We start from the raw sequence: 26,821 nt of genomic DNA on the forward strand, positions 1-26,821 counted from the left end.
TGCTGCTGATCTAATAGCTGGGCTTTGAAGGTGGCATCATATTTCGTCAATACTTAACCCCTTCTTCTGTGCAAAAGGGTCATATATATAGTAACAGTGGGGGCCGGAATGGCTTGCGGGTGGTAGTCGGGTCCTGTGTCTTCTCTGCTTCTGCTCTCTTGCCTCTGTCTCTGACAGGAACAGGAAGCAGGCAGCCAGGCTTCCTCCACTAAGCCAATCACAACGCTGCAATGCAGTGTTGCGATTGGTCTGAGCTGTAGGGGTGGGCATGTTCTCCATGCAGACTGTAATGCAGCCTGCATTGAGATGGGGAAACTGCGAATAACTGGTTTGGGTGGCCCGAGAGGGCCGTCCAAACAGTAATTGTGCACTTAGGAGTGAGCAAACCACTCCTCCCCTGCCCTGCTCCAAGAGCAAAGCAACCCCGACCACTCACCCGCCCGCAAAGCAGCAGGAGCAGCCTAAAACGATAATAACGGAAAGTTATTAACATTTTGTTTCGGCTTCCCACTGTTTAAAAGCAGTGGGGCAACGCTCCTCCGCCATAACGGAGGAGCCGCCCCTGTATAGTAACCATATAGCACAATTCATCTAAATGTTTTGCTCCGAATTGTACCATCCTATCTATTCGGTACGGTCCGCAGGGCTTGATTTTACTGAAGTACCCAAAACTAAGCATGCCAGGCACAGCAATAATGTTTACTCTACTCTGTGGCAGATGCAAAGACATGCAGTTTACCCTCCTCTTTATCCACACACAGAAAACGGTCTCACTAAATAGGGATAGCTTGACTGTTCTATTAATTAACCCTTCCTGTAGTTTGCAAGTTTCCCTTTCTTCAATGCTGACGTTGTCTTAATTCTATAGTGCCAAAAAGCTCTGGTGACACAACGTTCATTAAATAACCTAGACCATAACATAGTGCATAACAGACGAGTTACAATGCCCATCCGGTCGCATACAACATTTCAATGATTGCGTAATGTAGAACAAGCCTTACTTAAACATATCTTGAAGAATGTATAAAAAAAATGGATCCCGACCTGAATCTAATAAATAGATTTGCTGTCATTCCAAACAAGAACTTATTTATTAAAAGGAATTCTGATGTGCTTAAAATCTCCAATTATAAGGGCCCCAATAATAATACAGCTGGGACACCTTTGTCTATGTTCCGGCTTGCACATTTGCCATTAATGCCGAGCTTGCTTTTACATTAATCCCAAGTCAGCAACTATCCTCAGACACGAAATTGGGAAGAGAGTTTGTAAACAGAGACTAAAGGGGGACTTGGGAGGCATCCGACCGCAGGGAGGTCTGCCCCCAGGGTGTTTTGGGGAAGTGGAGCAGTTTGGGGGGACTGCTACAGGGTTTGTGCTCCTTATGGGCTACTTTTGTAGCCCAACATATATATAGCCCGCCATTTTATGGTACCAGCCATCATTTCGTCTTGGTGACACCGTGGCTGGTACCTGTGCAGTAGCGTTTTTTGTCCCTGTGCAGTTGGTGGTTTAATGCCTTCCTCATAGGACCCGTTTGAAGGATTACACATCACCTACCGTTGAGCCCAGTGGTCGGAGGTGTAGACGATATAGGCACTTAGGGGCCGATTATGATATCGGTTTCCCCGCATCCTCCGGGCCGGCGGAATCCACCGCCGGCCCGGAGGATGCGGGAAAACCGCTGCGGACTGAAAAAAGACCCCCGCCAGATTAGGATGGCTGGGGGATCATTTTTCCGTCCTCAGCTTTTCCGCCGCGGTCGCCTTCCGACCGCGGCGGAAAAGCTATAACATGGCTGGCGGTGTCTATCAGACACCGCCAGCCATATTATGATGGTGGAAAAAGTATGCTTTTCCGCGGCGGCTTTTCCGCCGTGGAAAAGCATTCGGACCTTCACTTCGGGGGCCCGTTGCGGGCCCCCTGGGTGAAGGGGGGTTGGGGGGTGCACATTGGGGGTGCCTATGGTACCCCCTTGCATTTGCGTGAACAAAGCAGCAGGCACCGCACGGTGCCTGACGCTTTGTGCACGCAAATGCGGTGCATGCATTTTTAACATTGCTGCGGGTGCAGCTTGAAGCTGCACCCACCACAATGTTAAAGATAGAGGATGTGACCGCTACCCTGGCGGTCACATCCTAATCAGTACGGAGGGAACGCCGCAGCCCATGCGGACGTTCCCTCCTACTCTGGGGTTGCGGACGGACTCAAGTCCGTCCGCGATCCTAATCGACCCCTTAATGTGGCAGTCTGAGGCAGGCTGCCTTGACCACTTAGTTGGAGGGACTCAGCAGCGCGGGGTCACCCCCGAAAGGCAGGCCACTTTCAGGGCCTGTGCATCGCTGCGTCACCTGCGGTCTGCAGGGCGTCAGCAAATGAGTGGGGGCCCACTCCTGTATTTGGCCCAATTGAAAGGGGCAGGGCGGGGAGCGATAGAGCTGCACCAGCAGTCATCGAACGGGCAGTTGCCAGGTGGGGAGCAGGAGAGGTCAGGTTGGCAGCACGAACGTGAGCACCTTCTCATTGAGGAGCGAGGTTGCAGGCAGCAGGTGTTCGATGCCTCTGACATCTTGCTGGAGGCCTCGCCTTCGAGTATATGGGCAGTGCACCCTCGGCCAGATGTGAACGTGCGTGAAGCGGAAAGGGCACAGGGGAGTTCTGTGGGCAGCGTGGGGCTTCTCAGAGTGTCAGAGAGTCCTTGCGTTTTGAAACAAGGGGTGGAGCTGCAGGTGATGCTCGCGTGACCTCGCCCAGAGGGAGCAGGGGCCTCCTTGGAGGGCTTCAGGTGACATAATGTCCCCTCTGGTGAACACAGAGAGTGTGAAGTGGGGGCTGGAGGGGATGATCAAAAACATGAGGAGGAGAAGGGCAGAGGGATATGTTCATCTGTAGGCTGAACGTGGGGATATGTTTGCCCTCCAAAGGTCAGTGCAGGCTGAAGTTTGGATGGGGAGCAGGATGACGATCTGTACCCTGTCTCTAGGAGGGGTAGGTTTTGAATGAGATTGAATCTGTAGGATTACTTGGCTGGACAGAGCAACTCTGGGCATTATTGAGTAGAGAGGTACACCTGGGAGCAGCTTTGACTCACCGAGAGCCCCGGGGGGTAGGTGGGGGAGCTTGTAACAACTTGGTGAGGTTGAGGGCCAGGAGAAGGCGTTGCTGGATATGAGTAGGCCGAGAACGGGAAGCCCGGCCAGCCGAGTAAAGTTTATGGAAGGGCATCCAAAGGGGATGCAGAACACGATGCTGGGGTGCATAGAGAGGGGTTTAAGTAGGCCAATCAGCAATGCCACTTCGGCCCCTCTCCAAAGTTTGGGGAACATTAGAGAGTAGTAGGAGTATACGGTTGGTGAAGATAGAAGGCGGAGGTGTCAGGTAGGGGAATGTTTTACCAGCACACCGGACAACTCCCATTTTCCAGTCGGGACGTTGCCTGGAGGGCCGGACTCGGGAGAGCTTGGTGCAGCTCAGTTGACCCGAGGTGAAGAGAGAGTGTGGCCCCAGGCAGCGAGCTGGAATTAGTCGGGGAACGTCAAGATCACGGCCACAAGAATGCCTGGCGCTGCCTCGGCGGTGCACCAGTTGACAGGAGTTGTGCCATCCTCTGGCAAAAAGGTCTAGGGAATACGTCTCCAGCATCGGAAGAGCGAGGGGCAGGGCAAGGTATGCCCCCCGCCCCTTGATAAATTGTACTACAAGTTTGTCATGCAGGCGGGCGATCCCTTGGAGAAGTGGGGGAGAGGGGAGGACAGGAGGTGCAATAAGACCAAACGATCCTTGATTTTGACCAAGAGAGTCTAGAGGAAGGAGAGTTGAGGGAAGAGGTTGAGGATCAGGTTGGAGTTCTCCACTAGGAAGGGGATGGCGGGGTCTTCTAACCCATCTGCACCTAGTGTCTTGCAGGAGCATGCAACACAACGGCACCCACATGGTCGGGTCAAGACCTGTCCGCAGCAGAAATTGGCGAAGCAGCAGGCTCCAGAGAGGGCACCAGCCGTGGTGCCAAGTAAGATACCTGAATAGGGACCACATACTTCTTATACACTATCGAAGGGGTAGAAGCTGGGGAGCCTTATGCAAGTGGGGAAGCCTGCACGAGAATGGTTTTAATTGGGATTGAGGCACAAGAACCTCTAGACAGTTGGGATGGCCACTTAAATAAAGGCTGGCATGTGCGGGACACTGGTGTTGGCACAGATGACCACACAGTGTGCACAGATAAAGATGTAAGGATGCAAGGGAAGAACAAAGGGCAAAAAAGCTCTACTGATCAGTACTGATCAGGTGACTACAGCTAGCAAAGCCTTCGAAAAAGGGGTAGGTAAGGAGTCTGGGGGCGTCAAAAACTGTGACGCAGACAATGAGGCGGGCCAAAAGCTTGAGAGCAAGGTGATAAACATCAAGTGGTTGCTTTATAGAGAGACGTCCAACCCCCTGGGGGTTCAGCTGATACAGTCCACTGAGGAGAAGATTTGGAAAGGGGAGTATGTCGAAATGCTGCAGCTCCTCTATAGAGAACTTGGGTTTAAGGAATGGTCTAAGGAAGAGGAGTTAGAATGGTCCAAACAGCTGCAGATACCTGCAACTATAATAAATTGGACAGCTGCAATTTTAATATATGCGAGTTGCATGCTTTCTGCAGGGACACTGGGAGTGGTAGAGTAGTTCATTCTGTCCTCTGTCATGAGGATAGGGATATACCTGTTGTAAATAAGATGGTTTTGGCAAAGGTATTGGACATTCAGTAGTTGGTTGCAATTACCTTGGGTCACACAGGAAGCTAGGGGTGGCCAGAAACTAGGGGGAGGCTCCTTCCCTCTTCTTCCCCTTGTTTCTGGGTGGCGATTGGCTGAGAAGTTGCCAATAATTTACAGAAGTTTATTGTTGTTGTCAGCGGCAGTTCAGGCGGAAAGAGAACGGGTAGGCAAGTTCAAGCCTGGACGACCAAGGAAGTTCAAGGTTAGGTAGGAAGGTGGATGGGTTCAAAGGTATAAAAAAGGGAAGGGATTTTAGAGGTCCCAGTTACAGTTGGCAAGCCCTGGTAAATGTATTTTATTGATGATTTGAGTTATATGGGAGGGCTATTTTAGGGGTAGGGGTAGCTTATCATAGGTATATATGTATAGTAGGATCATAGTTTTGTAAGGCAAATACCCAGGTTGTGTTGTGATGTGCACCTGTTTCAATAAAGCAACCTTTTTCACACAAACTTGGTGTCAGTGGTCTGGGCTACTCCCCTCTTCCCAAACATTAAGTTCACCTTGTGTATCACAGATATCCTCACACTCTCAACATTTTTAGGCACTATCTTAAATAAGCACATTAAAAGTCATGATGTGTAGAGAAAGCCAGAGCTGTATATTGCAAGTGATTTCCTGAAGGTGTTAGTAAAAGGAAAAAACTCCACAAAATTAAGTCACTTTCTATAAACCTCTAAAATAAGTTATCTTAAGGTGTTACAGGGTGTGGGACAATGAGGCTTTCATTCTACGCCACACATGCCAAATAATAACAATACTTGAAAGTGAAGAGACCAAATCAACTGAAAGGAATGTTTCGGAGCCTCTTCGCTCCTCTTTTGTTAGTAGAATAAGAGCTGCATTGGAGGCATTTTAACAGAGTTTGGGGGTTCTTCGTCCTACAGTGTGACATGTGACAATGCCAGACATGGAAGAGTGGAAATTGTGCCAATGGGTGGTATGGAGGTTCTGTGGGGTGCATGTGGCACAGGATTAGTCCTTGTAGGGCAGCACAAATAATGTAATGCTCTCAGACCAGGGCAGAATTAGAAAGCTTGTAGGTCCCAAAAAATATGAGAAAGGTTATTAGTTCGTAGTATTATCATTGTTGCCTGCTTTCATAACACCACATGCAGCACTAGACTGTCTCACTACGCTTGGAAATGACCAATGAGATATAGTGCAGAGTCCTTTCTATTAAATGAATGGAGTTTGCAGTGGTGTGTGAATATGGTCTGACACTTAGTTTTGAAGCACATAGTACGATGAATGACAAGATGGTGGTATTGAGAGGTGCATTTACCAAATGTGGAGATGCTGGTGCTTGGATAAAATGGAGTCTGGATCACAAATCTGGTATTGGCACTTACGCCTACTTACTTTCGAAGTTAGTTTGTTTGATTACACCATTGATCTGTTCAATACCTGATAACCATGTGTCAAAAATAAAGCCAATATTTGCTACCCATATTGTTTTGTTTGGGAGCTCAGCTAACAGAAAAGGGCCATGTGAAAGGCAACAATATGTTGGGTATGCTGATGTTAATGATCTCTGTTTTCAATTAATTGGGTTTCAGATAATTCTTTTGCATGCATGCAGAAATATATGTAGAGAAACAAGTTACTGAGCCAGATGGGTTAGAAACTGAGGTAGCACATGAGGTAGACGTATTAAATCGAATACAAAGTTGAAAGCCATCGGCATAGCATGGTATGTTAACCTGCATTTCTGATGACCTCAGTGGTTTCAGGTCGGTGTTGAAACAGACGAAATCCATGGATTAGCCTTGGGAACTCCCAAAATACTCAAGATTATTGATAGTGGACAAGTGGCCACCAAATTTCTGCCACCTGAATCCTATGTTTTAGGAAATATTTAAAACCCAGATATGGGCAGAACCGTAGATGGTAAAATTATTGGTTGGTCATTTTAAATCATCTTTATTGATGGCATCTAATACAATCTACAGGCCTAGTAAGTAATGGAGTGCTGGCTAGTCACATCTAAGGCAATGAGGATTTATTCTCCAGTAGTGAGCATGGTGGATTCAATGCCATGCTGAAACCTAAAAACTATTTTCCAATGATTCTGACAATTGTTCTCCTTCTGAATTATGTGGGCAAACAATAGATGTGGCCATTTTGTTGGCAATGGATTATTAGTTGGTTGGGGGAAAAGTGGCAAGGTTAGTTTTCCCTTTAGCACAGATATTGCCATGGCATGATTCAGTGAGTTTGGATCATGATACTCTGACTAGGAAGTATTAACAAGTGTTTTAAAGAAGGGGACATGAGAATCACTGTTGACTGAGTAATTTTGCTGGGTATAGACAATTAGTTGATGAAGAATTGCCTATGAAGAATACAGTTTTTAGAATTTTCAGAGGTTGATACAGCTTTGAATTTAAAAGAATTAAGTAGTGAGACAGGATACTACAGCAGATCAATTCAGATGTAATAGGTTGACAATAGCCTGTTAGGACATCTTCATGATGTCAAACAAGAATACTAGTAAGATGTCATAGAATGTTTTCGATCTAGCGGGCAACAAGCCAGGCATAGGGAGTTATTGAAGCTTTTGATTATTTGAAATAGTTCTTTAATGTTACAATCAGGATGTGATGTTTTTGAGAATAGTATTATTTTCTATTTTTAAAAAATGCTTTAAAATTACCCCAAATCCAATTTGCAGGATGTTGTTTATTCCAGATTCCCTAATTTGTATATTCCCTCTCTTGGGCCCTACATGTTCACTTCCTCTGTAGGGCCCTACTGGTTCACTAAGGGCATGATTATGATTTTGGCAGTAAGGGGACTGTTGACGAAATGGTGTCGGATTCCCCACCGACTAGTTGGCGGTCCATCTGCTGTATTACGATGTTGATGGTTTGCTGAAGGAAAGACCGCTGCTATGTCTCCTGGGGCTATGAGGCCCCCACAGGCAGCTATAGCATGTATTATATATTAAATATATTGTAAACATGTAAAAAAAACATAGAAATTCAATGAAAAAAACAAAGGGTACGAGTTATGTTATAGTTAGGAAGGGGTTATTTCTTATTACAAAACAAAAACAACTTAAAGTACACAAACCTTTGAAATTTCAAAGTTATAGTTATAATTTTCATTTGTGTTCTACACCATCCCACGAATACTATAAGTTGCACAGCCCAGAACACAGTGCTAAGAAATTAGTACCCACACCACATTAACTATAACTTATCACAGTGTTGTGCACAATCTTATGATAAATGATTTCTTTATACCTGTGATAAGTATTGTTAGGGATGCTATGTTTTAGTATGCCAGAACTGATGTTATATGAAAGGGTATAAGCAGTGCATGTAGAAGGCGCAAGGTATAATTAATGATGTGTGGCAACTGATTTCATAGCACTATTTTCCAAACTCTGTGACTTGTAGTATTTTTGGGACAGGGCAGAACATATAAATAAAAGTTATAACTATAACTTTGAAATTGTAAAAGTTTGCTTAGTTTAAGTTGTTTTGTATTGCAATAAGAAATAAGTCTTATAACAGAGAGAGAGCGAGAGAGAGTGTATGTGTGTGTGTGTCTCTCTCTCTGTCTGTCTGTCTCACATGCAAATCAGTCTTGATCCTGCTCCTCATGGGAACAGTCCAGCCCGAACTGCCAGGCCAGATCCTCCCTGGATCGGAAACAAGCATCCTGGGACCGGTTTCAGGGTTTCGCCCCTCATCAGCCAGGCTACCTTGAATCCAGTGGCACAGCGAGCAAGGGACCCACGTCTGGACATTACCTTGGCCACAGGGATGATGGGCAATTTCTGGGTGCTGACCCTCATGAACTGAACTACATGTCCTACCTAATATAACGAGGAGTAGGGGTGCCTCGTCTAACACTAGAATAACTTAGGTATAATCACATCATGAGGCAGCACAGTAACACAGACCATTCCAAACTAACTCGTAAGGCAGGTGTGATTACAATAACAGGTGCACACCTTTTGTTCAGAAGAAACAGCCCATACATTCATTTTGCTTTCGTTTAATTCATAATCCTACGGGAGCAGTTCAGTACAGACTTTGGGTCAACATACTACAGGCTCTCCCCTCTCTAATGCCCGCCCCACTCTGAAGTCACAGCTATCTGGGCTCCAAGGTGGGCTCACAGTCACAACCCTCATCTCACCCAAGCAGATCCGTTCCCATAGGCTCATGGGCTTGGCTTCCACGCTCCCCTCTACTCCGACGCTCTCGACTCCGATGCTCCCATTGGTTGGGATGCGCCCATACAATTCCAGGTTTCCTTGGACTGGCACAATCCCTTCTGCCCCCACGCTTTTCAGCTCTGCTAGGATGGTCTTGACAATCACGCTCCCTTCTGCTGCCACCCCCCCTCCATCGTCTCCAGCGCTTCTTTCAGCTTCTACACTGTCTGCAGCCATGGTCCAGCCTTGCTGCAAGAGCCGGTTACCAGGCAACCGGTAAACGCTGTTGGGAACTACCCAGAAATCACAGCGGCAAGCCCGTCTATCACTTCCGGGTTAGAAAGAGTGGTGTTTTCACACGTGGGCCGGTCGTGCTTATTGGATATGGCTCGGAAAGAAAGGTACGATAGGGGAGCAGCGGGAGCATAAGGAGACCTGCTTTTTAGTAAAAAATAGGCTGGAAAACACATGGCAGGCAGGAGCGCGCGAAGAAACCCTTCTACACTCACAGGGACCGAGAGATCGGTACCGCTTCCTGTCCCCCCAAAACCGTGAACTGTGATTCGTGAGTTTTCCATTTCTCCTCTGAGGCTCTTCAGATGCCTCACTTGGATTTTAATCTTCCATTTTCAGGTTACACCCATAACTCAGAAGGGGGCAGTGCTAAAATTGGGGAAAACACTTTTATAAATTGGAATTCAGTGGGTGCGTGGCAACAATAAGGGGGTCGAGTCATGAAAAGCAGTCTGACAGTCAACGTAAATATTTATTATTTAAAAAACTCTGCTATAAAGAAATGGTCAGCAGGGAGAAGCGGGGCAATACATCTGTTCTGACTAAATGGGTTGCAAAGGCTGCATCTTAAAATATTTTATGGGGTTGATGGGTTATGGCAGCTGTTGCAGAGAGCTTTGCTTGTCCAGATCTGCGTTTTGTCTAGTAAGATATTTGATTTACAAAATAGCACGGTGGGTTAATGTGTCTCCAGCCAAGCATATCCTGCAATATGCAGATGACAGGTTTTCATTTTATCTATATAGGTAAGTAGGTTACTGCTTTTGACACAGATCATGTTATTAGTACAGACAGTCCCAAGCAATGCTCTACGTTTTAAATCCTGAGTGTGTGTTTCTCCTGGCCTTGCACTATTAACAAATAATCCCAACCAGTAAAGACAATGTGTGACTCGTACACTTTGAAAGCCTCATTGTCTTATGTAGTAGCATCCTGCACATTGATTTACACACTTGTATGATTTATTGGCAATGTATATTGTGTACGTTTGATGTAAATAGTTCAGACTCCATGCAGCAATGAGAACCGCTGTAAAAGAATTACATGTAAAAAAAAATTAAGAAAGACTATTTCAAATTGTATTTGTGTAGATACTCATATATCTGGTAATACTAAAGTGTTTGCATATCTCTTATATTCAGCAATTGAACAAAGTCAAAAACTTGGCTCCAAATCGTAGTATCTCTTAAGTACTTGTGTAGTGATAATAAGTTGTGTGCTTTTGTTTCCCTAAATTGTTTTGGCACTTAGGTGTTAGGCTCCAGATAGTTCCCAGCCAGGATCATGCTCTAGCAAAAGGAGGGACTATGGCCCCTTAAATTCGCCCTTAGTTTTGGGACCAGCTGGAATCTTACATAAGAAAGCCCTCTTTCTGCCTGCATGTTTTTTCTTCTCGCAGAATACAGACAACATGCAGACACTGCTGAATTATGTCCCAGTGTTGGCAAATTACATGGGGATAAATTCTGCATATTTCACTGGGGCCAGACAGATCCCTGAATCAGCGCAGCAATAGCTGCCGGATCTGGGATCCAGCCAGGCCGCCCTTCATTCTAGCATTGCTGAGAGGCAGATTTACTAACTTATCACACCAACGCGACAACAAAAGTTTCTACGCTGCCTGAAACTTGTAGAGTAGAACCCCTGTTACACCCCCTGATGCATAACCGCTACTTTTCCAGGACATATTGTTTGGGGTCAAGGGCAACAAGCTTTCATATGTATTTTGCCCTTGGGACAAGTAGGGCCAACCCCCTGCAGCACAAACCCTTTGGCTGTCAGTTTGCAGAACCACAATATGGATCAGGGAGGGCACTGTCTGCAGTTAAGGTAATATGTGTGCCCATATGCTAAACGTATATTTATGGTTCATTAATTGAAAGCCTTTATTATTAGGGTGAGCTCTCTAAGTAAATGTTGTAAGCTCTGACTGCACTACTGACAGTGGTTTCAGTATGAATATGCGTACACACGTTTTCAAAGTTTAGTAATATTAGTCTATGTATAAGGCTCCCAGAATGCTCTCTTGTTTGATGCTAATATTTGCAGAAGTTTGAAAGCAAGATTGATGATTCTTTGCTTTCAAAATAAAATGTTCATAAAAACATGAAGGCAGGAAAAAAACATTTTGCTAAACTACTGTAAAATTTCAGGTACCATTTCTTTGCAGCCTCATTTAGTAACATGTGTTGATGCATGCCAGTATTTCCCAAAAATATTTATAATGGAAAATCAGTGTAGCCAGTTTCAATAAGATTATGGGAAACAAAAATAAACAAGCATTGACCAAGCCAGCGGGTCTGAAATTGGTGTTCAGCTTTTTAGTTTTGTCAATGTGTGACTTGTTTTGGCATGGTTTTTGTAAAACCTTATTGGTGTGAGAGCTGCTGGGCCCTCACCATTACAACAAACATTGGCAAAAGCAAAAATAGTTTTTTTGGTCTCAAAAAGCACATACTGCCACAGTAGTTACTGGCACTGAATAAAACTACTTTGTGTGTCAATATGCTGCTTGTAAAAGAGCAGAATGCTGTCGCTCACAGTGAAGCCAGCCGATACAGAGAGAGAGACATCATTTTAATAAACACAAAAGGACACAGTCACCGTCAGACCAAATTAGGGGCCCAATCATTAAAGAAAGTCTCAAATGTGCACCCATGGTATATTTCCTTGCATTAAGTGCAGCTATATGGTTTTCGTGAATTCCCAAGAATTTACAGAAGTAGGACAATAAATAGTACTCCTAGAAATATTTGTGAACTGCATTTTAGCATGATCAAATATGCATGTGTAGATTTGCTCATGCCGAAATCTGAGTGTTTGCAAGTTTACTTTCCCTCCAACCACTTTTTTCTCAACTCTGGAAGAAGGTTTTCAACATTTCTCAGTATGGGAAAAGATTAGAGAAGATTTGTTGAAAAACCTCTAAACTTGCAAGTTAGTAGGTTTGCACAGACTCAAAAGGGCATTCTACCCCTGGAACTATTGCTTAGTACTACCTTCAGTCTCAGTATGTAGATCTGTGGAAATGTGACAACATAAGTGGATTGCAAGTATTCAAACACTACTATGGTATGAGCCCTGGCATAATCAGAGTGACTATATCAGAGCTGTTATTTAATGATACTGCGTCCATAATTTGTCACTGCACTACATGACACCAATTGGACTTGTGGATTTTGTTCTAGGACAAGGAGATTTATGATGCAACCTGCCTAGTGTACAAGTAGGTATTTTATTAAATTCCACACACCTGGTTACTATAGGCAACTTTCCAATGCAAGTTTTGATTTGCGTTGGAAAGTAAATCCCACCATGATACTTTTCCCTGGGTTTGTGTCACAGCGACACAAAGAATTAGTAAATGTCGGTCTGAAAGGTCACACTAGGATTAGAACCTGTTAGGTGCAGCTTGCAAACAGATGTGTCGCATTTGTATTAAGCTATTGTTCTGTAACTAGTGAGCTGCATGCACACATCTCAGGATTAGATATTAACCCACTGATATACAATGCTCACAATTGTAACTTGTAATATGCAAAAGCCTGTTGCGATTATCCTATGATATTTCAGGAAAGGCTGTCAGAAATGATCTTTCTGCCATTGTGACTGCCTGTCTTATGCTTCATTCAACTCACTATGTGTCTGTGTGATATTTATGTATCACAAACCTAGCTGAAGAGTGTTTCACTAAATAAAAGCCAGAGCAGCTAGTTTTGCCAAATACTTCTTGGATTATATTCATCAACATATCCTCTTTACATTGCGGTACATTACAAGAAATTCCAAATGCTGCAATTGGAGAAATCAGTAAAATTACACTGAAGTACCACAGACTGATTCAGAGCACCTCCCTGAAACCCTAGTGCTTAAATATGGCTTTTACTGACCTATTCGTTAGTCCGCATCCCTGTGAAATAAATATGTGTACTATGCTTTCTGCCTTAAATAAAAGGGCGTCGGCTAGGAGATTTTTTAAGTTTGATACCTAACATTATTATTATTCTCTTCCTCTCTGTTTTGTGTCTTTGTATCCACAAACGTTCTACTCTAAACCTTCAGATTTTCTCTGAACTATGGCTATTGCTGCAGAGTATTTGTGCTTATCTGGCTGAACTGACCCATCTGGGTAAAAGTCACAAAGAAAGGGACTTGGACTGGACAGGTCCAGCATACATGCCCCTATGTATGAATAGAAAGAGCTAGGCAGGGTATGCAGTTCCTAATGGCGCAACAGGGTGGTATTGGGGGGGGTTGTATTCCTGTTGCCAAAAAGAGAGGAGGACAGATGGGAAGTAGCTCCTTTAGGAGCTAGGTCCCTCACACACCTCAAGTGGTGTCATGCTTCATCATCAGGCAGCTCCTCCATGGGCTAGCGTTGCAATGCCCTACAGGCCCCATGAAGAGGCTCTTTACCAGAGGTCTTTTCTTTTTATCGATGTGAGATGGGCGAGGTGGTGGGGAGTGTGTTAAGGAATGGTATGAGTAGAGGTGGAGAAGCGTGTGTGCAAGATAAAAATAGCTACAGGAATCCCACAGGTTTCTTTATTGGCTGCGTTCTATTTGTATTTGTGGGTATTTATTAAGCGCAGCCTATCGCTCCGGAGGGAGCATCATGGCGCTCATTGTGCGTGGATGAGATTAGGTAATGAAAAAAAAATCTAAATAGCGGCCATCACATAAGTATCAGATTGCTGATAGACCCAGGTCTTCAGTTGTTTCCTAAAGAGACTCTCAGTATCGACCAGTCTGAGGTTTAGAGGCAAGTTGTTCCAGGCCCTAGCTGCTAGGACTGTGAAAGTCTTTCCGCCCCTGGTTTTGTATTTATACCTCGGGATCTTGGTGAGGTTACCACCGGAGGATCTCAAACATCGTGCAGGGTTATAGTGGACAAAACGGTTGGCGAGGTATTTAGGACCTGTGTTTTTCAGGGCTTTAAAAACTGTTAGTAGGAGTTTGAAAAGGATCCTCTTGTGCAGTGGCAACCAGTGGAGACAATTTAATGCTGCTGAGGCTGAAGATTTCCTGGGAAATGCTATATGCTACAGTAAAAACAAGAGACTAAAAAGTTGTAGATAAAGAAGGATATTCTAGGCCTCTCAAGCTCAAATTAGTGTATGTGAGGTAAAAGGGATCAACATGTTTCATGCTTTTTATAGTCCGAGGGATCTTGGCATTTCGCCAGGACCACGGGATCCTTGTCTACTCACATAGGGGCGGGTGAAGTGTGTCTGTGTTGTACCGTACCCTATAATTTAAACTTGTGGTGTCGTATAATTTATATAGACATACAATATACCTTCTGGATACACCTGGAGAGGGAACAAATAATGACACTATCAAGTAATCAAGGCATCTTTCATGTCACGCCTAGGTGCATGATAATTGGCTAGAGATCGTTGCACATCTCTCTAAAAACAGTAAATAATTATATTGGTGGTGAAAAATGTACTTGTGGTTATAAAATCTAGAAGATTCATTTAATAAACAGGTATGAACCCATAGAAACACAGAGAAACACATTCTTTAGTCACTCATGCAATTGATCTTATTGGTATAAATAAGGTAATGATGGTGCAAGTAAGTTAGTTTATCACTTAGTCTGAGGCTCCACTGCGAGGGCTGTGGTGGTATGCCATCGCAGGTGAGCCTCAGCGCATGGTCCCCTGATATCATGCCATATTAATTGCCAAACAATAGCATGTGGGCTTCATGATGACTTACTCAGTGGAAAGGGCTACTTGCGCCTGTCGTTATGGCTAGGGCACTTGCACTTTGGCATGAACACGAGCCTGCAAGGAAAAGTACAGTTAGGGATTGTGGTTGCTGATGGTTATGCAAAGTGGAGTTAGGTGATGTCAGAAAATGCCTTTCTCTTCCCTATTTTCTGTAACACCACTTGTCTGTTGGCCAGCTGATTAGTCACAGAATTGGTAACTTAGACTGGCAGATCCAGTTCTCGGTGCAAGAATAGTCAGGCAACCGGGGGACCCTGATGAGGGCCATGATCAAAAGAAGCCAAATGGTAGCGGCCTGTGAGAGCTCTGGGAGAGACGGGAGCGCTGGGCCACGGAGGACTCTCTAGCAGGGCTCGCTCCCCGGAAGGGGAGTGCAGGCTGTGGGTACCGGCTGGCTTCTTAAAATGCGACGGTGCGGGCAGCAATAATACAGCTGCACCACATACTCAAGCGTCAGCGAAGCAGCAGGCTGTTCAAAACACTGTTGGTGCCGACGTATGAGTTGCCGGTGGGTAGATCCAGCTAATAATCACATCAGTTAGTGCTCCTTATGGTAGGGAGCCCACCGTTTGTCCAGCTGTCACCGAATGGGATGGATTCCAAATTGGACAGGGAAGTTGACATCACCGGGGAGGTCAAGATCTAAACAGCCAGAGCAGAGACGGGGTTTTGAAAGTGGTCCAAAATTAGGCGTCCTGTTGTGATTCTATATTTGGGCATCATCTTGGAGTGGTGTAGGGGGAAGTTGTTTGGTACGGGTGAATTCAAAATTCAAGGAATTGAAAATAAACATGGATAACTAAGTGAATCGGGGCCCAAAACAAGGTATAGGCTTCCCAATTGAGCTATTAACGTGTGCGTTCACGTTGATCAGATGGTATGTGGGCCCTATGGGTATGTCCTGCATGGCAGTGCTCAAGAGACTAGAGCAAACAGGAGGTCACATGTGAATCCATTGAATAGTTAGTAGTTTGAAGTGGCAGGAGATGTGGGGGATCCCATACCTATATTAGATATCACTTAAGGGGTGGCATCTACAGTAGTGCTCAATCACTTTGTTGGGTTGGCTGGAGGCTCCTAGAGTTAGCCAATTGGGAAAGGAACATCTCATTCCTTCGTGGACAAGAAGGGGTTAGGTGTACATGAGAAGCTGAGCTCAAGTAAGCTGGTGGGAGGCTTTTGGAGTTAGCCAAATTCGTGTGGAACATCTCATTCCTAGATGGAATAGGAGGGATTAGGGATAGATGGAAGCTAACTGGATAGCAGGGAGTAATGTGCTGGTTAGGGGTGTGTGTTCATGTGCTGATATCAGTATGCCATTGGGGCAAAAATCAAGAGGTAACAGATAGCCTTACCGTGATACCTTTACCCACAGTATGTTGCTGTTGAACCCTGTGCAGTGTGTCGAGAAACGGTAGACCCATTGTTGTTCTTTATTTAAAAAAAGGACATCCATGGTTATGTGTGCATGGGCTTCAAGTATTGTCCAGTGTATGTCTTTTGGGGTATGTCCCATTTCTGTGTAATGGGTAAGCATCCAAGTTGTTCAACCGTATCTTACATTACTGCGGTATTCAGTTATTCTTGTTTTCACTGCCCTTGTCATCATCCCTATGTAGCGTTTGCGGCAAGGACATGTGATAACATAGATACAGTTCTTTGTGTTTCAGTTTGTGTGGGATTTTTGAATCCATATGTCCTTGGGGCTCAAATGAATCTCTTTTGAGGAACGTGTTAGGGGGCATACACTACAGAAGCCACAGGGATAGTGGCCTTTCACTGGAGGCAGGTCCCACAGGGAGTGTTGGGATCCTGGTTTCTTAGTGGGCGGTCTTGTGTGCACAATGATGTAAGTTATTAGTCCGTTTGTAGGCAAAACGAGGTGTGGCAGGAGACATGGCCCAGTGTGAAGTATGGCCCAGTGTTTCTTTATGATTTTCTGTATGTAGTTTGACTGCGGTGTAAATGATGTGACACAGGTAACTAAGTCTTTGGAAAAAAGACCTCCTGCAAAGAGCCCCCTCGTGGGGCCCATTGGGCATTGCAGCGCCGGCCCAACGAGGAGCTACCCAATGATGAAGCATGGCACCCCTTGGGCTGTGTGAGGATCCTTGCTCCTAAAGAAACTACTCCCCATCTGTCCTTCTCTCTTTTTGACACCTGGAATACAACCTTTCTCCCAGAACCCCCAGACCCACCCTGTTGCTGCCATTAGGAACGGCATACCATTGTTCTTCCCATCTTGGTAAAAGACAGCAGGGGAGGCTTCTAATTCAATATCTGAGAAGTGTGTGGAAATGTCTGTTGGTGTAGCAAAAGTTTATAATGCCTCAGTATAGCTCTTTCTCAAATTGTGCTTCACGTCAAAGCCCACTGCACCACAAGAAGGGAAAAGGCTTTAGAATTAGGAATGTATTCTTTGATAGCAGCTTTCAATATAGGTATAGGAGAGCTCCAATACTCCTTTCCCTGCACTGTTGCTTTTTCTTTAACAATGGCTGTCTGGAATGTTGTAATAGTTTTCTACTGTTTTTCTCTTTTGCGCTAGTGTAGAGGTGATTTGTATGTAATAGAATATGTCGCCTGTCCTTTATTATGAAGAACATACTGTAGTATATCCGGTAGTTCTAGGGACCACATTAATTATTAAAGCACATTTTGATCCCTAGCTTATAGGTATTAAGCTGCTAACCTTTATGCCTGCAATGCTTTTAACTGCTCATGTACTTTTCCTTCTAGTCTCCTTCTGAAAATGTGGTTGAAATTTATTTTTAAAGGGGCTTTGAACTTTTGTGTACTGCGGCAATTATGTCCGTTGAAATTCAAAAATCCCAGTAGGGCTTGCAGTTTATGGGGTGTATGTGATCACTATACTATAACACAAAATCGAGTACTTAGAAGATATCCAGTGGGCTATATTTCTAAACTTGTGTCAATCTTGTGGCTGCAATGGGGGTTCCAACCATAGAAAATGAGATCAAATAAAGGGGTTCAGGAGCTATTCGGTGGCCAAACTAACCATTACGTATGTCAGGGCTCATTTTATATTTTTGGCACACAAGATTTGTTATGAGTCCCAGGCTATGCATTTTGCATGATGTGAGGTCTGGTCTGGCTAATGAGATTTGTGTAATGCAATACTTATCTATACGTGTTATTGGTTTAATGATTAGGATCACTGGAGTGTTCATAGAAGAACGTCAAGTTGTTACTGTTTCAGTGTTGTGAAGATCAGGTACTTTATTTTTAAATATCCAGCTTAGCTCCTGCAATAAAAAACATACAAATGTACTGCATCTGCAGGCCGAGTAACTTGAACAATTTGGCACACTTTGGCTGCAGATTAAGGGGCAGTGTTTGAGGCGACATCACTTCCTTTTGCAAACCATTTCCTTTCCAGATGGAAGCAGCTTGCCAATCGAAATTGCAGCACATCAAGAATACAGTTGGGTACCAGGCACAGGGTGCTCCGGGAGTGTACAGCACCTTTGTAAATGCTATAAGGTCCTGACAGTGGGGTTCTTGACAAGCAAGAAAGGCTGCACAGGGCAGGGCTCCATACATTTGGCACACAGTGTTATTCAGTGGACCTTTGTTGCAGAAGTATCACACTGCCTCTTATTCCAAGGACGGGTTGCAAATGTGTCAGTGCACCTGGTCACACACGCTTTGTGCCATGAGAATGCATAACCACTGGTCAGGCAGCTTTAATTATTTTCGAGGCGCAATGTGTTACATTCAAGGCCCTTTGTCAGGTGTTAAATGTCCTGAGTTCAGGCACGTCTTAAGGGTTTTTGGGGCTTTGGGCCAATCGTAATTTGGGAGCTCCTGTTTGGGACAGTTTTGAATTGATGAGCCAGTTTCAGCTCTCGCAGGTCCTCTTGGGCCAGGTCCCTGACACACTGACAAACACACTGGTCCAAATTCTAAATGTGTTTCCATCTATAATACAGGGATAGTAACATGGGTTTCAATATTGTAACACATCAGCAGCTCACTAATATTACTGCAGATAATCTCTGTGACCCTCTCCCGTTGCTAATATGTGGTGTCCTTTTTCTATCTAAAATAAACTGTTTTATGGACGTTGCATGGTGTTGAAAAACATAAACACAACATTTCTCTACAAAATATCTGTGATAGAGTCCCACACGTTACCAGGATTAAAAATAAACGAAAGGACTACAGGATTTAAAACCATCTATGTTTAAGAATCATTCAAATGTATCAGGGCAGGGTTGTTTGCAGAATAGAGCTGGCTCTATCAGGGGGCCCCTGGAAGCATGGGGCCCTGGGCCAGAGCCACTTTCCCAGTGCCGGAAAGCGTCTCTGGCTGAGTTATATAGACACCTTTTGTTAAACTGCTTAGAGTGCTAGCAATCTTCCTGCTCTCTTTGGTTTCCAAGACAGAAAGTTGTCAAGATACAGCACTCCTGCAAGATGTGCACTAAGGTTCATGCATTCATGATTCTGGTGGCAGCACTATGGAACACATTTCCACCCACAGTCCCCAATTCTCAAGTTACATACTTCTCAAGACTAGCAGTTCACCCAGTAAGTACCTGTCTTTAATTATTGTACTCTATGTTGCTCTTGCTCAGCAAGCACCAAGAAGATTTTGGCAGTTGAGCACTTTATTCATTTTTAATAGGTATTAATATACTTTCAAAGCGGAACATAAACATTTGTTTTTTACTTAACATAAATAGCTAAACAAACAAACATACAAGTAGTATTTCAAGAGAAGTACATTCATGTAGTATGAGACATAAATGTTTTATGTTTTGAATATTTGTTTGTCTGAAAACATGTTTGCCTTTGGGAATTTAAGTAAAGTATGTCACTCCACAGCATCGCCTTCATTTGCGGAGACAAAATGTGTGTTTTATATTTTTTACAGCATGATTACTAAAAAGAAAACAAACTCAGTCACTTACGAAGAGCCAATTCGGAAGAAAAAGAAAAAGAAGAAAAAGAAACATCTAGAAGCAGAAAATGAGCCTGCTTTGGAGGCACAATCACACACTGAAGTAGAAAACGAAGGTTTGGTTAAACGCAAAAGAAAGCACTATTTGGCCGAGGAAATAGTCTCTGATCAAGAGGAAGAACATGTTGCAGAGTCTCCGGTTAACAAAAAGAAAAAGAAGAAAAAATTGAAGTTCATGAACGAAAACACAACTGCCGCACTTATCTCTGCAGAAAATGAGGAACTGGGCAATGACAATCTAGATCAAAACTGTTTGGTGCCTAATGATGAAAATGCTGAATCTGAAAGTTTTAAAAAGAAAAGGAAGAAAAAAAAAGACAAACAAATTTTACACGTCACAGAAGAAGTAGACCAAGAGGAATTTGAAATGGATAGTGCTCATACAAGTTCCATGCTCAAAAAGAAAAAAAGAGTCTCTGCTACTCAGGAAAATGTTCTCATCAGTTCCTTGCCGGAGACTATTGAGAGGGATACTGAAGAAGACCACAATAACATAACAAAGAAAAAGAAGAAGAGAAAACGAAAAAAGAAAGAGGAAATAATCCAGTCTGACCTGTCTGAAAATAGGCCTGAAAAGGAGGAATGCGAATTTGTTGAACACAACATCAGTCAAAAGAAAAAAAAGAAAAAGTTGGACAGGACGTTGGACAGTAAAGAAGGAACTTTGAGTAAGAATACAATAGAGGCTGACAAATGCATAATGAAAAATAGTAAGAAAAGACCCACTCCAGAATGCGCAGTTCCGAAAGAAATCTCAACCTCTAAGAAAAAAAAGAATGCCCAAGTGAAGCAAGAAGGAGCGCAGGAAGTAATGGTAAGTTTAGCAGGCATTGTGACATGAACCAATCATTCAGGTGTTTTCAGATTGTATCATTATGAAAACCTGAATTTTGTTATCTCTCAGCTACCCATAATATTCACAAAAACATTCACATTTCTGAGAAATATAAAAATAATAAAATGATGCCTCCTACTGACCTGTGTCAGAATCACGGGTATTGCAGTAGAACTCTGAGCTGAGACTTTAAGGACAACACTTTTTTTCCACACTTCTGTATTGTATTGAAAAAAGTCAGATACAGGTATTTCGTAGCCAAAGGTTGTTGAACACCCTTAGATCAAGTATGATTTCTCAGCAATGTAAAGTATTTCAAGGGAACCGTAAACGTTACATATCAAGAGCATAAACGCTGATAACAGTGAACAATCAGAACATAAATGTGATTAATGGCGGACGGCGAACACCTTATTAATCAGGCCTCTACAGTTTCATGACTAGGAGAAAAAATTATAAGCTTGAGGAGTTTGAAAATCACATGCATATAAATAATATGTTTATCATGGGTGTTCCAGAAAGAAACAAACTGGCACAAAATGTGAAAATGTGTTTGTAAGGCTCTCTACGGGCGGAGCCTCGCTGGTTTGTTTGATTCCAACCATGTTATCTAAATTACATATCCTGTGACCAGATTTCACGAATGAAGGCTGTCACCCTCCTAAGAAGTAGGTGTCCCCAGTGACTCTTTCTCTTTTAGTCTGGCTGAGTCATAAAAAAGATGGCTGAGGCATATGTCAAGCAAGATCATATGATAGACTGTGCCTCATTTTATCTCTCTGCTTCAAACACAGTCATGCTCAAATGGTACAGACTATTGGTGCCATGTCATTGTGAAACCTGCGTCTGTCTGTGTCTCCTGTCTGAACTTTGTTTTCTATTACCCAAGCTTATGTTACTGCTTGCCACCAGTACAGCATGTATGGGGAATAATAAAAACGGCAGCACTGATGTCTTTGGTAATAAAACACATGGCACAGACAAAGGATGGACTAAAAGAGACGAGTTGCATACAGATATGGAACAACTATTTGTTTTAGCTTTTTCACGTGCATGCCTATCTAAGCCCAGTAAAGCCAGGGCAGTATGCAATGCTTGTTGTAAGTTTATTTGACAGCTCTACATTTTACGATTTCCACCACTGAATTCGCATGGGGAGTGCGCTTTGTATTTAAGTTCGTTATATTGAAAGGAATAAAGAAAGTGGTCTGACTGATCTAGTCGGAAAGAGGAGAGGTTTGTGTGGTATTTCTTTACGAAAATCAGCTTTAAGAAAATACCTTAATTGTTTTGTAGGGAAGGTGCAATGTTTTAATTGGTTAATTTCTGATAGGAAGAACTCGTGGAAGGATGTGTGGATTATTTTTTTTTCTAATGGAGCTTGAAATCTCCCAAACAAATACAGATTACATGTGTAGATGAGTGGATCACCATTATAAGAAACGAAACTGTCAATAGATCTCTCTTTGCTGCCGGGTATATGGTATAAGATATTCAGTAAAAGCAGTTTAGGTGGTCATGTTTGTAATCTCCACAGTGAGACACTAAAAAGAGCAAGAGCTTATTGAGGGTAATCATTTAAGGCACTCATAGGGCATAATGGCAACTCCCCATCTGTTGTAGAAAACTGGAGGATGTTAATGGCTAGTGGTTAGATACTGGTATGGAGGATGAGCAGAAAAGCTTTTTCTGAAAGCAGTAGCGTCAACTTTCACCGTCTTGGATGAAGGCAGATATTGTATTGAACCAGCAGATCTACAGTCCGAGAGGGCAGGTTTAATGAGATGATTAGGGGAGAGGACACTGCTTTTAGAGGAGGTGACATTTCTTGTTTGGGCAGATTGAAATTAGGCATTTAACTGTAGAGAATGTGGTAAGAAAGTGTATTCGAAGGTCATTTGTTGAGGAAACATTCAAAAGCATTGAGGTTGACTTGCTTGTTGGGCTATTCAGGAATAGATGTGTCAAATGAAGGGTCACTGGAAGAAGGTCAGGAGAGCAGTCCCTGGGAGGGGAGTGTGTGTGGTAAAGACAGATGGAGAGTGCAATATGCAGACTTTGTATCATCTCATGCAGGTGACCCAGTTTCAGTTTATTGTCAAGCAGTTCATTTCAGCGAGTGGATAAGAATTTGTGCTCTGGTCAGTTGTAAGTCTCTCAAATGAAGTCTGAGACAAGAAATCACAACTAAAATATGAATCATACATGTGGGTGATTATTCCTTCAGTGTAAAGTCAGTCTGTGTGATGTTTTAATGTAGCTTGGCAAAACCAAGAAGTTGGTTGGCAGAGGGAAGTTGTTTCAAGATGGTGGTAGTGGCTACCTGGATTGTTGTAGGTGTGGTCCTTGACAGTGTTTTGGTTTTTGTTGTGTTCCAGTTTATATTACAGGCTACTTTTTATTTATTGCTGGTGTTTTACTGTCTGATTTTGTTCTTTGAGGGTGTGAGTGTGATAAAGCGGAGATGGGGGTTTGGAGGAGGGTTAGCTAATGATGCTTGTCAGTAGAGACAGTAGGCTTTGTTTCAGTGTGAATGTCCTCGCGATGAGATAGTAAGGGACAGGATAAAATGATGCAGAGCGCAGATGGTGTTGAAGGAAAGGAAGTTTATTTGCACAGTTGGTTTGTAGTAGGGCAAGTGGGGGCACAAGGACTTCTCTCTTCATTATGCCCTATTCCTACTTTCCATGTAATCTCTCTCTTGTTAATTCCCCCGTGAATCCCCTCCTATCACAGCCTTATCTGGCATGGCATATCTCTCCAGTACTGCCCACTATCCAAATCTTATAAAACTGCTCAGTATCTATTTCTCCTCATCACAGCCCAACTCTCTCCTGTCATTGTACCCCTTTCCTTTGTCGCTGTTCACCTCTACCTTGCTGTTTCTTGCACCTGTTAATGTCCCTCTCTCTTATCAGTGATCATCTCTCATATCAGCCACCTTTCCTGTCACTGCTCCCTTTCCCATTACTGTATACCTCTATTCTCAAACCGCTCCCATCGTTGCACTTACCCCTTCTTATCACTCACTGCATAGCATTCATACGCTACCGTTTCTCCTGTCACTGCCCAGCTCTCATGTCAAAACGACCTCCTCAATTACTTCTCATCACTTCTGTCATTTTCACCTTTTTCTGTATCGCCTTCTCACTGTCCTCCAGCTGATAGCACTGAAAGCCTGGTAGTGGTGGAGCAGAAGCAGCCTGGTATGGTAGCTACTCTTCTCCAGCACTAACAGCCTATCAGAGACCTGCTGAGAGGCAATTCTTTCCCCCAAGTTTCCCCACTATCACCCTCCTTTGCTGTCTGTGCAATTATCTTGAACATTTTAGAGGTCTCATCATTCTTCATGTAACCCCCACCCACCTCTACCTAGTCCCTGCCACTGGAATGGGCTCTGAAGCGCAAATGTTTCAGACGGCACAGGCATGAATGCTTATGGGAAGAAGCCTAAAACAAGTACAATCCACATTAATAGTGCTAGGAGTATCACCATCATGGTGTATGGTAGGATTGCTTTGGCCAGTGCTTTTTTTTACATTTATGCTCATTGAAACAAATTGTGAAAAAGGGAAAGAGCTCATTCCAGGTGTATTTCTCCAAGTCTAGATTTTACATTTTCAATTGAGACACGCATTTACTGTAACTTAAGCGCTAGATATTGGTACTTAGCCTGAATTCTAACATGTAGCCACGACCAATTACTAATGTTTGTTTGGATTGGTCATGGTACTTGCAAGAAAGTCATAGGCCAAGTCAAACTACAGCCTTCCTCGAATACACTATGTATGTACACTTGTTGAATGTGATGTACACAACCTACCCACAGCTGTCCACGGGCTGTAGACCTTACACTAAAATGTAGACAAGGGGGTAACCACTCAGATAGCAATGTTATGTGGTTCTTGGGCATTTCATCACTGGACTTATACTGATGAACTCTATGGGTAGGTGTTTATGTCCACCATGTTTCTAAGGGGCTGATTTCAAAGTTTGACGATCTTAGCGCCATACCGCCGTGGTCCCAAGAAGTATGTGGCGGTCCCCTTGCCGGCGATTAAATAATCTGCCGGGTCAAGATGCTTCTGTGAAGAGGGGCGCCCTGGAGTAAGGGACCCACGTGGGAGACTGAAGGGAAGAAAAGGAAATGGGTGAGTATGCACCCCAATTCCTTGGATTCTGCCGAATGAGGCAGTCTTCCTGCCTCGGTCGGCTCAACGGAAAGACAGCTCATAATTCCGACAGCGCTGAACTTGTCTGTACAACCCTCTATCAGCTGCTTTTCCCCTACCGCCTTTGCGGAAGTCTGAAACTGGATGGCGTGCAGGCAGGACTCTGGCGGTTTTTCCTTCAACAAACGCCAACATCGTAATTCATTGGGCGGGTTGCCACCGCGTCGATGTCGGTTCCCTTTCTGCCAAACACATAATAAGGTCCTAGGTCTCATCCCCTTCCAAAAATACTCTGCGTACCTTTCTTGTTTTTTGTTTTTTTATCGCTGCTGTTCCATGTTGTTTTAGAGAAATGTCCTCATGTTGCTCGTATGGATAGACAGCGACCCGGATGTGAGCGCAACTTCTGCATCTTACTTTCTTTTCTGTTTTGTTTCGTTACAGTGGTGCACCCTTTCACTTATTCCTTCCCTCGGGCCTTTGCCGTTTCCACAGGCCTTTACCTATATGCAACTGCTGCATTGCTTATTACCCCGACAGGGCAAGCGGAGAAATGTGAGGCACAATGAAGTACACGGCAGGAATACGGCATACTATTTCATGCACCATTACAGTCAGTGAGACTGTATTTAGGAGACTCATGCAACAGTAAAGATCAAAACCCAGAGTTCTAAAAGTTAAAACACTGCTGGTTTTCAAGGGTGGAACCCACATACCTTTTGTGCTGTAAAGCTGCTAAGCATGCATTTTCCATGAAAGAACCCTTATAATAACATGATAGGTATGTTTGTAAAGAGCATAACCAGACGTATATTGGTCTACAACTCAATAGTACTTATTTTATCAGCCTCAGAATGATGAAACGACCCTTAAGGATGTGAACCTTTGAACTGGCGGGCCGCCTAAAGGGTGATTCTGAAGATTGTGTGCATGTGAGTTGTATATGTGTATCTATATTTATATTATGCTGTGACGTAGAAACAACCTAGAGTAAGAGTAGGGAACAAATCAAGCGTAATATCTGTTTGATCATTGGTGAGATGCTCTCAGCCAATGTCAAACAACTCGTTTTACTGACTAAGTGAAAAAATAACTTTAATACAGACTAGTGACGGACGGTCATTAAATGAGACCTTTTCCTTTTTTCTGTGCCAACTCCTCTTGTGCAAACACAAGGAAACGATGGACAGAGCTCTGAAACTTTTCAGACACTCACCCCCAGTCACATATCTGGGTTGAATCCATCATCATTCTTTAGCACACTTCGCTACCCCAGTTCAGACACAGCTATATGCAAATCAGTCTTAACCCTGTGCCTCATGGGAACATTCCACACCGAACCATGTCTTTCCTGGACCGGAACCAAGCATCCTGGGACCGGTTTCAGGCTAACAGCCCTCATCAGCCAGGCTAGCTTGAATCCAGTGTCAAAGTGAGCAAGAGACCCACGTCTGGGCATACCCTGCCAACTTAGGGCAAACACAAGGAGATGATGGACAGAGCTCTGAGGGGTGAGTGTCACAACGGTGATAGATATCCCGTCAGCCAAAATATAAATCCCATAGGATATTATGCGATTTATATTTTGGCAAACGGGATAGCCGTCACCTTTGTCACGGAGTAACCCATCCGTTGAAATCTAAATCAGGCCCTTAACCATTGGATTTACCACTCACCATAGAGTGCTTCAACACCTCGTCGGGGTAGCAAGTGCTATATAAATACAATTACAATCACTATAAATACATATATGTGTAAAATATATATGTATACACAAATGCATAATAATTTAAACTTTTTAAGAAGACTGTGAATTAAAGATTACTGTGGTCTGTGTAGGGGTCAATGTCTTCGGGTATCTCAA

At 43.7% G+C, this 26,821-nt stretch overlaps 2 protein-coding genes across 6 annotated transcripts in view; one reads left to right on the forward strand and one right to left on the reverse strand.

Annotated features, from left to right (window-relative positions):
- IQCK (IQ motif containing K) overlaps positions 1-25,338 on the reverse strand; it is a 632,757-nt gene extending 607,419 nt beyond the window's left edge. For 2 of the 3 annotated variants that reach the window (XM_078665097.1, XM_078665096.1), the window contains exon 1: positions 8,913-9,211. In XM_078665097.1, the coding sequence (XP_078521223.1) occupies positions 8,913-9,168 (256 nt within the window). In that variant the 5' untranslated portion in view covers positions 9,169-9,211. Of the gene's footprint in view, positions 1-8,912; positions 9,212-25,257 lie in introns of those variants that run through there. The other variant, XM_078665098.1, reaches the window with a different exon arrangement.
- Positions 1-26,821, forward strand: part of KNOP1 (lysine rich nucleolar protein 1) — a 386,483-nt gene that overhangs the window by 287,331 nt on the left and 72,331 nt on the right. The window contains exons 1-2 of one of the 3 annotated variants that reach the window (XM_078665101.1): positions 9,219-9,332; positions 19,864-20,764. In XM_078665101.1, coding sequence (XP_078521227.1) covers positions 9,316-9,332; positions 19,864-20,764 — 918 coding nt within the window. In that variant the 5' untranslated portion in view covers positions 9,219-9,315. Of the gene's footprint in view, positions 1-9,218; positions 9,333-9,357; positions 9,497-19,863; positions 20,765-26,821 lie in introns of those variants that run through there. The other 2 variants (XM_078665099.1, XM_078665100.1) reach the window with 2 other exon arrangements.

The sequence above is a fragment of the Lissotriton helveticus genome, chromosome 10, assembly GCF_964261635.1.
Source record: "Lissotriton helveticus chromosome 10, aLisHel1.1, whole genome shotgun sequence".
Taxonomy (NCBI): domain Eukaryota; kingdom Metazoa; phylum Chordata; class Amphibia; order Caudata; family Salamandridae; genus Lissotriton; species Lissotriton helveticus.